Raw genomic sequence first — 17,540 nt, 5'->3', positions numbered from 1 at the left:
GACAAATGTCTGTGATTCAAATAAACTTTATTGACTTGACGTCCAGATGTCAAAGGGCATGCAAATACAGGCTTCTGAACCCAACATTTTCCCCCTCGGTTTGGTTCAATTTTCTTACAAAACTACGTGCACCTTAAGTTATCAATTCTGCAGCGTACAAACCACAAAAATACCAGTTTTACATTATCAAATACTGCACATAGAAAACATTTACAAAGCACAGGTATAAAATTCCAGCTCCCTTTTGTCCTCCTTGTGAGCATCCTTTCATCATATCTGGGTGCCTGATAGGCCCGGTTAAGAAAAGACAACCGATCACCCACCGACAGCAGCGAGCCAACGTAACAGAGCTTCAGTCCTCCTGCAGGTCCATCTCCCAACATCTACCTCAGTGCTGCAAACCGTGCTGCTTTGCTGGGCTTGGGGGTTAAGGGTTGTCTTTGCTCGTGTGAGGGTGGGTGGGGTGGGGGCTTAATATAGTTTGACGGACAGCTAAGAAAAAAAGGACAGAATGGATACCGGGGGAGACTTGTGCTGTGATTTTCCCGACATTTATGGACGTGGGTGAAGACAAACGCGCCTCTTTTGAGCCTCGGCTCAGCGGTGTCGCTGCTACGTCGGTTAAACGGACATTCGGAACGCATGCTCCTTTCGAAAAATGATAATCAACACTAAAAACTCCCAAACCAAACTGTGTTGCTCATAAAATAGCTATTCACAATGCATCACATGCTCTCACATCAAGTGCTTCAAAATGGGACTTTAACTTTAATTGTTATTCGTTGTCCCGTTGTGTCGATACAGTTTGACTCTAAATAGCGACACAGAGGCCAGTGGTTATTGTTTTTCAGAAAGAGGAAGGCTAAATAAATGCTACTTTAAGATTTTTGCATCTCAATGACTTTCCTTCGACGTTGTACCGGGTGCGACTGACTTCATGACGAGTCATTGTCATAATTAAATATCATGGCAGTCGTACCCTCGTGAAGATTAAATAGATGAAAAGCATCAGAGTAACCATGCGGCAAACCGTTTCAAGCTCAGTACAAAATCCTCTAAAACGTTCCATCAAATTGAGTTAAAAGTTAATCTGCTGAAACTTTGTGGCAATTTAAAATCAAATAAAACGTGTATTTGGCCAGAAAGAACTCATGCTTGTTTCAACCAAAGGTGATCTTTTAAAAAAAAAAAAAAAAAAAGACCACACAAAGAATAAGACATACGGTATACAATCCGGTAAAAGTAACCAATGCAAGTGAGGTCCCTGGAAAGTCTTTAAAAAGACTAAATTTAGCAAATGAAAGGACAACCAAATGACACGTCCTGGTGTAAGGATTAGGAAATACATTCAGAAAACTAGACATATACACATATAGAACTTCAGTACATTTCAAGCAAAATACATTTGTCAAAACTTTCAGTTGTGTGCTACAATAGTGATAGCAATGTCTCCTACACAAAATAAGGCCATTGTAAACTGAGCCCTCATTTTCACGACAGAATCTCAAGGCAGGTTTATGCCTCTGACTCTCTCCTCCTCCTCCTCCTCCTCCTCCTCCTCTGAATAACACCTCTCTCCTTACAAAAATAAAACACATTTCCGACACAGCACTCCAGGGACGGTTGGGGTTGATTGAAGATGCATTATAAAAGTTCTCCACGTGGATTTAACCCTGGTGCTTCTTCAACTCTTTTAAAACTGTCAGAATAAATCAGAGCGGCTACGCAAGAGACAATGTACGTTAACGGCGTGTTACCACAATGCGCTGTGACGTGAGGTCGTCGATGCTCAAATCCCAAAGCCCTGATCCTTCTATTCTCTTCACTGCACTGGGGGTGCATGTTGCTTTTTAATAAATATTTACACATCTGTATACCTCTCACTCACATCTGGCCGCTCATTATTATCGGGTCGAGCAGAGCAGTAAATGCACCTCACTGAGTGACCAACATCCACATTGCACTTTGAAGAAAGTGCCCAATTCAAACGTTCCATTTGGTTTCGAAACGGATTCGAAGGAACCCGGCATCCTCACACGCACGCAAGGAAAGTGTGAAAATACCAGGAGTATCGTAGGTACTTTGCTTTAACATAATCCCAGCTCTCCACAAGACTACAGACAAACTAAAAAGGGTACATTATATGATTTCATACATCTATATAGCTTAAATAGCTCCAAAACGTTAAAAAAATGGAACCCAGACCTTGATGGATCTTCTAAAAGGCCTGTATACATCCCAAAATAAATCAATAATGTCAGAGATCCCTTTACCCAAAGTCTAAAGAGCATTAAATGTGAATTATATTTGTCTGATGTGCCGACGAGAGAAAGTGCTTCTCGGTTTCCCTTTTTGTGAAGAAAGTGTGCTGACGAAACCAAATGTGAGCTCCGAAACAGGCTCCAGCTATTTATAGCCCAGAAGGAGCCTCTCTCCCACATCTACCAGAAACACAACCGCAGTGTCTTTATCCGTGACCGAGGCTCGCTGTTGGTCCCAAGACGGACGGGTTGACAAAACGGCTCTGAGCCACCGAGGAGAATCACGAAAAATATCCATCTCAAAGCAACTCGCGTGAGACGCCAGTAGCTCAGTTCGCTCTGCCGCTGCGTCAACTGACTCTGACCAAGACACGCCGGGTTGGACTTGTGAAGCAAATGCCAATGAAAGGCTTCGAATGGACGAGAACAAAGTGGCGTTGGCGATTGTACGAGGTAAACGTTAAAGGAGAAACTTTAAAGGTTAAATACATTGCATGTACAAACGCATTGTAGTAAATATTTTTTTCTATAATAGTTTACCTTTTGACTCTGCCAATGTTGCAAAAATATCAAAGTTCTTTGCAAACAAGTCACTTATTATGATGCTCCGCGTTAAGTCATAAAATCAGGGACAGCGGTGACCAGTCGTCTTAGCGGGCCTTAGTAAAACACACACACATTTGAATGGCATTTCCATGCTGGTATTCAATTAAAATATTCAGGAATGCGCAAATAAACATAAGCAGGAACTCAACCCTGCATCTGTGTCATTTAAAACATAAATATATTTCAGTAAAGTGCCTTCTTAAAACACAAACACGCTGCCTAACGGAAATGTAAAGATCGACGTGTTGCACCCGAAACAAGTAAAAGTACGGCACACAACAGTCAACCCGCTCCAATAGTAACACTGGCAACATAGTCAGCTGTAAAAAAATAATAAGAATGATCTGGAATTCAATATAAGTTGACACATTTACAACAGGATAGGTTACACTGAGAAAGGTGACCACGCAGACGGGGTTAAAGGGGGCAGGTTGTTCACTGCGTTTGCACGCTCGCCATCTTCCTACCGTTACCATGGAGAGTGTGAGGTGGAAAGTTCAAACACATCTGAGTGCTGGTTTTACAGGAGCGGGAAAGGGGGGGGGGGGGGCACTCAAGCTGGACACGTTTCCCAGGAAGCCTTTGTGCAGCAGTCCTTTACTACTAAGATGAAGGCAGGATCCCGAATGTAGTCTGACAGCGGTGTCTTTTCCTCTGTAATCGCCATGACAGCCCCACCCTTAAAGCCCCACCCTCCTACCCTGCTCGGAGCAATAAAGTGGCGCTATACCTGCTACATCGGTTCGAGGCGATCAAAATAAGAAGATTTAAGCGTTTTAAAATGTCTCTACGAGGGTTGCAAGCAAACATGCAGAGTGCAGCCGATACATAAATACAAATAAGTATTTAGCTATCTATTAATATATATATATATATATATATATAGATATATCTACAAATATAATGATATATGTAGATATATATCTACACGCACACATTGTTATATAAACTCTGCCCTGTAAGAATTAAAGAATAGCAGTGTTGCTACCTCACATAACAGCCGTTGTGGGACTACTCAAGCCTGTTGGTATGTTTATGCTCATGTGTGTAGAATGTATGTTCGGTTTTTTTTGCATTACATCTAAGTCATTGACTCTGCTACATATCCATACTTTATATTGTATACTAGTTCACCTACAACTTATAGTAGTAACAACAATAACAATTGCTTTGGTTTTAAAAAATAAAGTTTTTTTTTTCCTTAGTTTGGCATAGAGGGCATAGAAACTGGCATCATGGTCACATGACCCTGGGATGAGTCGCACCACAATCTGGTACATTGGAATGCAGATTTGCTGTTTCATGGTAAGAAATGTTAAAATGGGACGGTGAAAAATGCTACATGTTCTGGTAAAATAAGTCGACTTCAAGTTGAATTTGCTTTGTAGAATGCGAGTACGTGGACGTAGTGTGTGTGTGTGTGTGTGTGTGTGTGTGTAGTCATGTGGATGAGATCATGTATTTGCACGGTTATGTGTCACCCTCCACCGATGCACGCGGGTATATATGTGTGTGTGTGTGTGTGTGTGTGTGTGTGTGTGTGTGTGTACGTGTATGGCTACCTGTCTTGCACTTAGTCGTTGTGTATATACAGTACGTGTCTGCATGACTCTGCCTGTGCCCGTGCTTGTGGGTGCCTACTAGGTGTCTAGGTGCACGAGGGGCTCGTGGCGCTCTCCAGGGAGGACTGGGAGAGGCGTCTGGTGAGGGGTCCGATGCTGGGATCTGCCAGAGAGGAGGTAGGGAACAGCTTGTACCAGCCGCTGACGGTGGCGGACAGGTCCAAGTCCTCGAGAAGGATCTGGGCCATTCCCATGAAGCACTTGTGGTCCATTCGCCCGTAATCCCCCCACACTATTACCTAGAGGACAGAAGAATATACATTATACACGCAACACTAAGTAGTGGGTACATGTCACACCTTTTTACCGTCCCCAAATACGTAATCTTAATTAGGCTTTCTATTGGTAATGAGGACCTACATGCACACACAGTTTCTAGAAAGGCTTTGGCCATTTCACAGCAGAATATTCTGCTTTTTCCAAACTGATTTGAAGTGGGCGGGGCTTATTTAGAGAATGGTGGGATCAGGATTTAGTATGAATCAAAATCTGAGGACAATCATAACAACAAAGTATTCCAAAGTGGTACATTGTTAATAATACGGTAAGATATCTTTAAGCTTTGATTTGTGCCCTTTTAGCCGTAAATCATTAATGTGACAATTACTTCCAAACGCCTCTGCTTATTTGCTATTTGCTTGTTCTCAGCGAATATAGAATTGTCCTGATTATGGTCCTGGGCTAGAACAACAAGTGCGGAAGAGTCCCGTCAGGTGGTTGCGTCTACTTGTCATACCTGGAGGACTTTGCCCAGGGGACTCTCATCAAACAACAGCGCCTGCTGGTAGGTGGGGTCCAGATTCTTCTTCACGACTCTGGTTTTCTTCTTGGCCAAGCAGAGGCCATTCTCCAGCACATACACCTTGACGTAGGTCGCTGCGGACGGAGTGAAAGTGAAAATCCCCCACTTACAGAGAGCCCGAGTCAATGGAGGGATGGACCGCAGAAAGCAAAGTGAGTCCAGGGTACCTGGTATGTTCTTGGAGCCCGGCTTGGGCGTCAACCCTCTGGCCTGGTTGACCTCCACCTCCAGCTGCCCTCCTCGGTCTACCATGCCCACGTTGACATCCCCTGTAGAGGCACAACACGCCGCGTTTAGTTCTCCCGAACAGAGACCTACAGAACCGCCAAGGAAAAGCTGCAAACATCGCGGTGCTCAGTGAAGCGCGCTTCGCCGTGAGCCCTGACTCACTGATGCTGCGATGGCCGCTATCTAACTGCAGAGGGCCACACTGAGCCGTGAGGGAGGTCCTCACCGGCGGGTATGTCGGAGCGCAGTGCTCTGCGGTTTCTCGCGAGCGATGATGACCTTTCGCATGAAAGATTTATATCTCATGCAAGAATAACATCATCATGCTGAGTGAATACACTAGTAATGTGTGCGGTATTTTTAGAGGCTGCTGCGCATCTCAGTTTGGTCTTAGGTTGTAGATTATTGTCTCTGTCTTCCTGCAGAACATCTTTAACTACCTGTGATTGTTTAGACGTGGTTCAACAGCCCTAAATCTTGCCTTTACCGTAATGTTGTTGTTGTTACTGGAAGTGAGAGCGCGTATGAACTCGTGCTCGAGGCCACCGGAGAGAGTCGAGTGCATTAAATGTCACAAAAATCGCAGGAAGAAAGCAAACCACGCCTGAGGATGATCACCGCGGCTTGAATGGCTTACCCATCGAGGGTGTAGCCAGTGTTTGCCGGCCGACGATCTGAGCGGGGCCCAGTCCATCCAGAAAGTCGCTGAACTGGCTCTCGGGCCCCAGGCGCGTGGTGGGGAAGACGAACCTGAGTGGACGGAGGCAGAGTAAGGGATGCTGTCCGCGCGTGGATGAGTGGACGGCCCGCTGGTTTCGGGTACTCACGTTCCGTCGGAGCTGTTCGAGTTGGTGCTGCCGTCGGTGGAGTCCTTGCTGCCCTGCCGTGTCACTCGGTTCCTCATCTCCACGGCGATGCCCGTCTCCGTGCTCCGTCGGATGGTGCTGCGAAGCTTCTTCGTCCCGCCGTCTGGGGGGAAGAAAAAAGGAAGAGACGCCAGGGTCCGGCTGTAAGTGACATTCTTTCAGCAGGATGATCCACTAAGCATGATAATCAGAGGAAGCAGTAGAGCAATCCGATAAGTACCAGCAGACCATGTTTTTTAACTTACAAGAAATAAAGACAAATTCAGGTGAGCCCAGATAACGCCCATCTCCACTATTTATTTGGAAGCAAGTTCAGCCAGGCAAGAAAGCAATCTAACGTCATTTCCACTGGGACGTCCCGGCACTAATGGAAAACCTCTCTGCCCTTGACAGGTATTACTCCGGCCCCGGTCCGAAACAGGTAGACCGCGTTTCACAACGGCCGCTGCAAGCGGGGCGCAATCTATTCTTTTTTAGGGGAACACTACACTCAAGGAACGTGGCGAACTGAGCCGAGGGGAGGGTGGGGGGAGGTTAGGGGGAGGGTAGGGCTTTGCGGCTCCGCTGACTCCGGGAGAACGGAAGGAGAGCCGGAGAGCTTTCATGGCATTATCCCCAGAAACGGCACACTTCCTCTCTGCGTGACTTGACGTGGCGCGTTCAGAGCAGTAAGCCGCAGTCCAAAGTGCCGCCAGGGCTCAGGATGTGACACGGAAGGGCTGCACGCTCGAGCGCACTCGAGCCCTTTTTGGAAGACGATCATTCGTTTGTCTCTTCCGTCTCTCGCCATATTGGTCTCGCCTCTCCTTACAACAATAAACAGACAAAGTCCAAAGGAGTGATGTGGGCTCATATCTCACCAAGGACGCTTGGGGAACTTTACACCGATACACAAACACGCTCAGGCTTTACAAATGTGATTAAAATAAATCCACTTGAATTCTGGGAAATCAGAAACAAAGTAAATAATCATCTAGAAAGCATTAATAAATATACTGTGTGCGCGACCCAAACCACCCAGCGGCCTTTCTGTGGAGTTTGCATGTCCTATTGCCTGTAGGTGTGTGAATGTGAGAGTGTATGGTTGTTAATCTAGACCTACAGAGACGGGGGAGAACATGCGGACTCCACACAGAAAGGCCTCTGGGTGGAGTCAAAGCCTGTAAAAAACAACAATGGGGGGGACGGAGTCTCCGTGGGTGCCTGTGTTGGCACAACTCGGCTTTACGAAGACCTTTAACGATGTCAGAAACCTTTTACAGACAGCTCCGGCGTTTTCCTTTTTTTAAGGTTTACAAGTCAATGGCGGTTGGCTGATTTACGTCTCCTGTTTGAGTGCAACGTGCTCGGGCTGCTCGTGTCTGCATGGGCGGTCGAACACCTCTCCTCCACAAGAGCCCACGGCCGGCAAAGGAGACTTTTAACAAGCGCTTGCTGTACTGTCGTCGGTTAAGCACACACCCAGTTACAGCTGTCCCACTTCATTAGGCGGAGCCACTCCAAGCTTGTTAAGCATCCACACCGTGCCTGTATCTCGTCGCCATGACAACCGCAGACACCCCGCATCCTCACCTTCACTACGCCAATGAACACATAGCAAACAAAGCCACTCGATGAGACTCTGGGGGTCAGGGAGAGAGAGGGGGGGAAAAGAGAGGAGAGAAGGATGAGCAAAACAAAAGCAGAAGGACAAAGGGAAATGAGTGGTGAGAAGAAATGGCTGAAGATGAAGTTGAAAATGATGGGGTCACACAGGTGTTGGACATGAGAGGAGGGATGCTGCCTTCTATTTATAATCCTGCAGTCAAGACTGTGTATGTCTGTGTGTGAGAAAGAGAAAGAGCGTGTGTGCATGCGTGTGTATGTTTGCAGCATCACATCCAGACAAACTCCATGGCCTACTGCTGCCATGACAACCCCCCGCCCTCAGATCTGGACCCAGACAAAGCCACCTGAGACAAATGGCGCTATGGCGACAGCCTCATCCCCCATCCCTTTACGTTCTTATTTATAGGGGCAACATTTCATCAGAGCGCCTGCACTTTGAGCAGACACAAGGACGAACTGCTGTGAACTGAGCTCCTCTAGACTCATGATTAAACCACACGAGCCCGCTGGTCTTAATTACAGCTTTAAAACTGTCGGACATTCTTTAACAAATAAGTGGGTCTGATGAAGGTATTCGCCAATGTGGATCCGTCAAAATTACGTGTTAATACACACGTGTTGGACATCCCCACTTCCAATTCATCCCCACTTCATATTCATCAAGCACTTTATTCATCCAACTCCATATCCACTTCTGAAACTAATCCACACATACAGGCACACACACACACACACACACACACACACACAACAGTGATCTCTTCCTTCCCATTTAATCCCCTCCTCCTCCTCTTCGTCTGTGCTTTCCCTCCATTCGTTTCCATGGCAACGCGTCTGCATTGCACCAAGAGCCCCGGCTGGCGTGTTCGCTCACAAGCCTTTCCCCTCGCCCTGTGTCTCTCCTCGCTCGCATTGTCCTCTCCGTGAGTCGCACTCCTCAATCCTACACTTCATTTTCTTCTGTCTTTTCAAAATCAGATCTCACAACACTCTTCCTTCATTCGTTTTTTACCGCTCTTTGTTTTCCAGCTCTTAATGTCCTTTTTTCTCAAACATGTCCCTACTGATGTGCTTCAGATATGTTTGCAAAGTCTGCTGCACTTTTATTTCCCATTCTCCTCAAAGTTCTCCAGTCTTTCGGCGACCGTGACTCTTTATCACACTAACCTCTTTTTTTCTTCTTTTCCCCCTGTCCATCCCATCTCAATTATTTAGCGTATATTCTCCCCTCCCTACTCCCCCGTTGAACCAACTTTTGTTATACAGTGCTAACATCACATGCGCACACATCCTTGAAGGAGTAATTAGAGGACGTCTGACAGATATTCCACAACATTACGTAAGCTCTTGTGCTCCACCGTGTCTTTTGGTGTTACAAGGCTGCATGGAGTCCCTCCTTTTGGCATCACTTCGACGGCTAATGGCCCAGAACACACGCTTATCGATATCACAGGAATGTGACGCACTGTCTGAACTTTCTTGTTGTTCATTGAAACGTCAGCGCAGGCCGCATGCTTAGCAGTCACAACAAAGAGAGCGAGGGACGGAGGGAAAGACGAGTGCGATGGGAGAAAGTGGTGGATTAATAGCTTCAGTGGACAGAAATAATAGCAGAAAGGTGCGACTGCTGAAAATGCAGAGAACGCAGTAAAGAGCCGCACACTGCTGCACGGTGGCACGTGAAAAATGGCTTTTCTCACTGTGTGTATAATGTGTGCGCGCGTAATAGAACATTAAAGCTGCTCTGACATTTGCAGAGAACACTGATGAAGCCTTTCTCATTATATGCTGTAATATGGAATGCTGTTTTTAGACTCCCTGGCTGCGCCGACATGCCTATTGGATGCACCGGTGACGACAACGATCCACCATGCATAGCAACAGTAACTAAGCACGAGTGTTGGAGATGAAAGATCTGTTGTTGTGTCTTCCCCGCCGGACGCTTGCTAAATTTGGACGAAGGGAAGATTCGGGGTCGAAGAAGTAGGAAGAGATTAAGTATGAATCAGTGATTCAGAGCTATATTCCTGTGTTGTTCAGTTACATAAGATTGCAGCCAGCGATTCAGTCTCACTTTATATATTTATCTTATAAAGCTAGATACTAAATCTTTTAAAGCTTCAAACATGTTCATAACAGAGACAGAATATTTCCCATTGGTTTGTAAACTCTGGTTTTGAAGCCTCCAGTTTAGAATTTTGCCAGTCACCCTAAAAAGGGGGAGCAAAGTTATTTTTAGGTGACTCAAAATGTTCCAGATATCTCTCATTTCATGAAAGGTGTGGAGATGTCACAGCTGTAAGACAAAAACGGGACAACGCCCAGACAGGACGATGCCAAGGTCCTAAAGTGCAACCTGCTTTATGGTCTATTCCACTCTAAATGGGATCATTATCTACTGAATGGACACCATGCTGCATGAAGAAGACTTCAAACTAGTGATTTATATCGTAAACTCAAGTTTACAATGTTTATTATGGTAAAAAAAAAATAATAAAAAGGTAGGTTCAGTTTTTGACATCCATTGAATCAAATCTGTCTTCAACTGCCTTCTTATCATGGGTAATGCAATTTGACCTCAACATTGGGCAAATTTATATCGCTGTATTTTGTACGATTCTGACGGTGTCACTTTTTTGTCAGCGAGTTAGCTTGTTAGCTTGTTAGCGTGCTTTTCAGCTGCTGTGGCTGCTACTTTTGGCACCAGAGGCAATACCAGCGGCTCGACTTCGCAATAAATCCTTTTCCGTTCATTTAAGTCTTTTATTTTTCCTTCAAAACCTAAAGCCTCCAAACAGACACAGCTCCCCTGGTGTGTTGGTTGTGATAGTGGGCGAGCTGTACCCAGCATGCCTTTCAGGGGGGTAATTTTATAAATGTACAATTATTAGTGTTACAAATCGTTTATGTGTCACAAACTATTGTGTCGTGGTGTTTTACTCTGTTAAAAAGTGCTTGATGTGGGTTATTAATTGTTAAGTGTTAAACTATGACTCAATCTCTATAAACATAAGACGAGCTGCTCTGACGGCTCAAGAGAAATATCAGTTGTTGCGGCTATACACCGGCTATGTGACGGTGTGTGAAACATTTACATGGTAAGTGAAATGGTTGAATACCTCCCAGCCCCATCTCTTCACACTATTTTCTGTCCATTTTAGACCTGTTTTGGTTATTTTATATGAGATGTTTCTGTACGCTGGCTTTTCAGACCACTTTGTTGTGGGAGGGGCCTAATTAGTTCAAACGGTTTTTCTCACTTGCTTAAGCGATCCAATCACGATTCAGCAATTTAATTGGATTCTGACGACAATTGATAAATAGCTTGGCCACAAAATCCCACCCACACAATCCCGTTAAAGGGGCAGGCTAACAGAGTGCTAAAGGGCATCGTTGGACATTTTGGAAAATGAGCGGATTGAGATGAGAAGATCACCGAGGCTCCCGTTACTCGCTTGTGAAGCTGAAGCCAGATGGCTCAGCGTGGAATAAATACTGGAAACAAGCGGGAAACAGCCAGACCTGCCCTGAAGTTGATGAAATCAGACGACCGTTATTATTCCGCCATTTATGAGACTGCAGTCCACTCTGCTCAGACAGTCATTCAAGTCTAAGAGAGCATGCGAAAACAAATGCACGTGGTGGAGGAGTTAAGTGGAGCTTAGTATCCTAAGTGTTATTCTGTCTTTAGTGATAACTCGTGGGAGATAAACAAAACTAATCTCCTCCTGTTGTGCGCACTGGCAGTTTGTGTGACAGGGACATTAACAGCTCCGCCAGGGACATAAGCCAGGGAGAGGTCAGTGCAATGCGATTAGCCTTTCTCAGCACCGCAAAGGAAATGATTTCTAGAAATCTAAAACCTCTCCTGTACGGCAGGATGTCTGTCACGAGTTAATATGCCACACAAACTCCTGTCTAATGACAATTAATTACAATGAGGAAAAGAGTAATCCAATCCAGATGTAATTTCCTCTTGATTACTCAACTCGGAGGCCGATGGGCGGATTCGATGACCAAACAATCTATACAGGAGAAGCAGAGGAGAAGGAAGGGACGAGTCCAATGGCTAGAAAGCATTTTAAGATTTCACAAAGCCTTCCTTCTACAGTTGAGCGCTGAGCTACACCTTCCATAGACATACATCCACAAAATGATCTCACCATACAAAGCAAGCAAATGCTATTCAGTCAATGTTTTCTGCAGTGCAGCCACCATGGTCTACAGAGATTTAGAACTACATCTGTACGTTCTCATGGCTGAAGAACTGTGTGTGTGTGTGTAGATGTGATACCCTAATTACAGGGTACAGCTTTTACACACAATCCTTCATCAATGCACGCTGTGTGGGGACTCACCTTTACACACTGCGAGCTCGGTGACACACACTGCCACTTAATGACCGTTAAAGCCTTGTGGGGGTGCGAAATAAGTGCTATTGCTCATTTTCGACCCTGGTTGCTAAACTCTATTAGTATGGTTCGCCAGATCAGCTAAAAGCCCGCTGACATCTATGAGAATTTACACCCGATCTGGTTCTGAAACGGCGACTCCATGAGCGGAGTTGTTGCTGTCAAAAGGAACATCTTGGGAAATGTGCTTATTAGATGGCTTGAGGAGATTGGCAATTGGAGAGAATGGCCAAAGGCAGTTTAGCTTAGCACAAACAACTTGTATAAAGGTTACCTTGGATCGAGGGTTCAGTGCCTCACAATTTCAAAACTTTGTTTCATGTAGACGTGGATTTGTACGCACACAATTGAACAGTCCTCCATCCGACCGGCTAAGAATACGGCACGGAGCAGTCGGTGGGCGATATTAGGAAAAGATAGATGGAAGGAAGACGTCGGTGAGCTGGAGGAACCACAAAGAGGTTGAGCATGGGGCGGCAGAAAAGAACGGAGAGTAACCGACCACGGGGTCAGCGCGGCTGGTGTTTCGGTAGCCTCCTAAAAGCACCGCCGGGGGACAGAAAAGCTTTTAGAGACACGAGTACAGTTTCAGCTTGCATGTGTCTGCAGAGCTACGGTCTCAATATGCTTCAAAGGAGGTCTGGACGAGGGAGACAATAGAGCAGAAAGCTCACCTGAGAACAGCAGCTCCAAAGGCTCATGGGGGGGGGTTCTGTCCGGTAATAAAGAGTATGAATACCCATCATGTGTGTGGTAATGCTGTGAAACAGCTATTATTATGAAATCAGTTGCCACAGTTCAGGTGATCGGAAGACTCTCACAACTCTAAAAATCCTCCTCTTTGTTTCGGCTCATTTTTGTTCAAAAGCCTTTTTTTTTTCCTGAGCTGTCACGACATGTGAGAAATTCTCTTTAGGGGATGAATTTCTCCTCAAAGGGGTTCTGATCACTGTAAGCTCCTCTAAAAATGTCTCTGCCAAAAATTCCTGAAGTGTGCTGCCGTGACTCAAGACACAGAGGCAGAAGTAGGACACCAGTGTGAGTCACCCTGGGAGCCCGAAGGCTAAAATGACGGATCCATTCTGTGGCCTCGGAGACGCACAGAAGCCTGCTGTTTTCAACCAGAGGGCAAACTGTTCCGGGACCTTCAACTGGTCTAAAACATCACTAAGACACTCAATCATGAGGAATAGGATTATCCCTTATGGCAACATTCAATTTCTAGACTAGAAAGGATCTATCGCTAATGTGACTTTTGACATGTTATGTTAAAACTGTTATCCATATCCATCTACTATCTGCATCACATCGGCCTGTACAGAGCTACTTCAACATGGGGAGCAATTTATGGCAAGTATTTCTGGAACTACGAGGACCTTTCACGTGTAGTTAAGGCAAACTGATCAAAGCAGAGTTTTAGCTAAACATTATCCCGTCAACAGTTGCACAGTATCAGCGCGTCCCTCATTCTGCTTATCGGTAATAAACAAAGGTGTAGGCTAACGTGAGCTTAAGAGAGAAAGCACTGAAGCTCTTACGATATCACGATTTATGAGTAATATAAGCATATTGTTCCGAGCTGGGACCAAAGCTCCAGTCGGGCCAACTCAGAGATTTGTTTGACAACAGTACACTCAGAAATGCATCTGCAACTGGTCTCAGGACAAAGCTGGAATCAGTTCAACGTGCAAACTAACAAGGATTCTCTAGCCGCGTCGCTACTCTCCTCCGCTGCGTCTGTTTGTCTTCCCGTGGCTCTGGTTTATTGACGACAGCATCTCCAGCGCCTCAGAAACACAAACACTAGCCAGAAAGATTTAAATAAAAGTAGATTGAAAAAGTAAGTTGAGAAAGTAAAGACAACGGGCCCTAGGAAGGGGGTTTAGTGCACTGAATGGAACATAAAAAGGGCCCCATGCAGACGCGCGGTTTCTAACACCCCCCCATGGTGAGCCACCTTCTCGTCGTCAGAGGCGCTCGTTTCCCTGCGAGCCGCGCCGCTCTGTGCAGGCTGACGGGGAGCCGAGGGACGCTGCGCTGAGGCCTGTCTTCAGTCAAGGATGAACCAAAAACGAGGAGACGAGGACGCGCTCGGCGGAGGAGTGACTCACCGATACCAATTATAGCGAGTAATAAATAGATCAAAATGCCATCCTGGATACTTGCCTGTTACAAAAGACTGAATAATGAGACAAGCGCACACAGGGAGTCGGGGCTGTGAGTGGAGTTACGTGAGGAAAACTGGGGTTTGATGTGGAGGGAAAACAAACAGCATCCTTGTAGGAATGCGTGGAAATAGCCTATATCAAAAGAATCTAAACATGTAACATTAATTAAACAGTTTCTGCAGTCAAGTAAATTCTGGAGGCAACAGGACAAGATCTAGGCACTGGGAGCATTTAGTATTGACCAATCGCGTTTGAGCAGTCAGTGTTAAGAGGTTAACAACGAGGGTAAAAGAGAAGGAAAGGATTGGCGGGAATGTCATTTAGGGATTAACCCGCTGTAATCTGATGAAGATTGGTCTTTTTACTGGTTTGGAATAAGTTTGTAAACTGAGTAGCTGTCTTCTTCCTTCTAGCCCTGGACATCGAAAGTCAACATGTGTGCAGACGTTTACCGATGTTTTTGTAGAGTGAGCTATTAAATAATGTCATTGCAGGTTTTGGTGCGTTAGTATTCCATTATAGTTTCACCCCACATGAGGACTTCTATGAAAGGGCCGGATCAGACAAAATCAGAATTTGCAAAACCCAACTAGGAACCCCTGATGAAAAGACTTTACTCTGTGAATGCAGACGGAGAAAGCACCAAGTCTCCCCTTCAGAAAAACGTCCCCGTCTGCATAAGAGTTCAGCGGGACAGATTCTGACGATAGCGGGAAATTGACTCGATCCAATTCACATAATTGATCACGGGTAGATCTGACATACCCTGCAGGAACTGTGACACAATAACAACAGCATAACCACATTACCTCCTAATAGCCCTTTAATGGTGAGACGCTGACACATTACCCCGTTTTCCGCTCACTTCACTCCATCTTTTTACTTTACGAGTCATTCTCCAAACCTCCCTTCATTTAGTTTTAAATATTACGTGTAAATCCCACTATTTAGAGTAGATAAAAACATTAGTATCCAGATGAAAGACTGATAAGAGTTTTGATATCGAAAAGTTGAAAGAATTCAATACAATCCAACAAACGTCATCAAGACAGATGGTCGTTTCCCCTGTTAAGCAGAATGCATTCCTTTTGTGCCCCCCCCCCCACACACACACTTTTCTACACCTTTGATCCATATTAGTTCCCTCACACATCTCAGGGGACCAATCCAAACGGGGGCTTGTCGGCTGTTAGGGGATCGACCGAGCTGAGCAACGGAACCGGCACCTGGGCGTCGACCGATCGATGCGGGTGTCACTGGGGACGCGGAGCGGTGACAGCTGACCAGACCGGGCCGCCTCTAAATTAGGAAGTAGGGGGAGAAGAGCGGAGATTGTGGTGGCCCATTTCAGCTTCTCCGGGTCAGCCAGACACAACAACTTTGTTGGTCACCGGGCTGTTGTTGGCTGGATATAATCTCAAAGGAGCCACATTAAAGCCTACCTGAGAAAGTTTAAAACAGGGTTGGATTAATCCTTACTTTTGATCCTCAAGTACAAATACCTTAACTTAACCTAAGCTCAGGCCGATAAGTCCAGATCCAAATCCAGTGTTATCCCCCCCCCCTGGGTTCCAGGAAAACTATCATACAGGATCTCAAGATAAAAATCGCCTTCACAAGACGTGATACAGATGCAAAAGGAAAGCGCGGTGCACGAGGTGTTCTTCTGGCAGCTGAGAACATCTAAATTTAGACACACAACTCGTCTCCTCCCCCCCCCCCCCCCCCCCCCCCCCCCCCCAAACCTCTTCATCCACACTCCATTGTGCTGTCGTCCTCGGCACGAACGCAGAGACATGAAAGACCCCGTTGGGGAAAGATCGACAGCTCTACCCCCATCTGACAAGTGTCAGCTGTGCGTGTGGTGTTGTGTGCTTTAGCAGCATTGGGAAAAGACAAAAACGGGTAATGATGCAAGATAATGATACCGTGTTTGAGTGAGTGTGTGTGCGTGCGTGCATGTGAATGTGCACGTGACCCCGAGTTCACCGCCCGCCTGCCCACCCCAAAAAGGTCACCAGGTCCGAGCTGGTGTTGTTATGTTTATTCTCAAACGTTCAGATCACCGAAAGCTGCAGGGAGTCACTTTCCTACGAGGAAATCGGGACATTAGCATCAAGTAGCATGAATTTTTCTGGAGTTATGAAACAACTTCAAACTAAGGATATGAAAAAGGTTCAATTTTGATGTTGGTTGCGTAACCAGCCTGCTACACAAAGCAGGAAGCAACAAACTCTGCAGCATTCTGAAAAGGTCCAATATAGTGGAAGGAGGAGCGGAATGTCTTGTTATCAACTGAAAGATGAGGAAGGAATTTAATTGCATTGCAAGAATTCAATCTAGGCTCAAATTCAATCTAATATGAAGAAAACCAGATTGTTATCAGAGCCAACTCCGAACTCTTGACCGACCTTGCTGGTGGAGCTGCTGTGTGCTCTTGCTCCACTGCGACAGCCCCACGATGGCCACCATCTTGGCGCCCAGACTGCAGCGCCGCTTCTTGTTGCCGGCCAGCGAGGTGGAGTCCGGGGCCCCGCCGCCGGGGCTCTTCTCCAGGCCGTACATGGCGCCCGAGATGCTGGAGGAGCGCACCACGTTCCGAGCCGCTGCCGCGCTCAGCCCGCTGAGGCCGCCCATCCCGCCCGGGCTGGGAACCTCCACAACGGAGCTGCTGAGCATCATGGTCCCACACAGCTGGAAGGGGGCTGGGGAGGAGAGGCGTGGGGGGGGGGGGGGGCAGGGAATGGGGTGAGATAGATGGAGCGAGGCCTGAGGAGGGGGAAAGAGGAGAATACAAAAAACAGACGTTCAGGTGTAAGTGGAGGTAGAGAGGAGAGCTTGAAGGACAGGACCCGATGGAAGGACATTTTACAGCCATGAAAGACAAACAAAGAGAGCGAAGATCTGAGAAGTGCTCCGGCTCCCCGGCGCTTCTGCAGGACGAGGACGTGGCGGACTGTTCTAAGT

The 17,540-nt window shown here is 46.3% G+C and overlaps 1 protein-coding gene across 1 annotated transcript; it reads right to left on the bottom strand.

The window, feature by feature from the left end:
- Positions 1–10: 10 nt before the first annotated feature.
- Positions 11–17,297, bottom strand: rims3 (regulating synaptic membrane exocytosis 3). The gene is made up of 6 exons (XM_062558278.1): positions 16,985–17,297; positions 6,347–6,488; positions 6,157–6,269; positions 5,459–5,560; positions 5,226–5,365; positions 11–4,728 (listed from the first exon to the last, which is right to left on the bottom strand). The coding sequence occupies exons 1-6, from the start codon at positions 17,253–17,255 to the stop codon at positions 4,516–4,518; spliced, it is 981 nt and encodes a 326-aa protein (XP_062414262.1). The 5' UTR covers positions 17,256–17,297; the 3' UTR covers positions 11–4,515.
- Between the last annotated feature and the right edge of the window lie 243 nt (positions 17,298–17,540).

The sequence above is a fragment of the Pungitius pungitius genome, chromosome 17 (genome assembly GCF_949316345.1).
Source record: "Pungitius pungitius chromosome 17, fPunPun2.1, whole genome shotgun sequence".
Lineage (NCBI taxonomy): Eukaryota > Metazoa > Chordata > Actinopteri > Perciformes > Gasterosteidae > Pungitius > Pungitius pungitius.
This window is presented reverse-complemented; position numbering and strand designations above follow the sequence as displayed.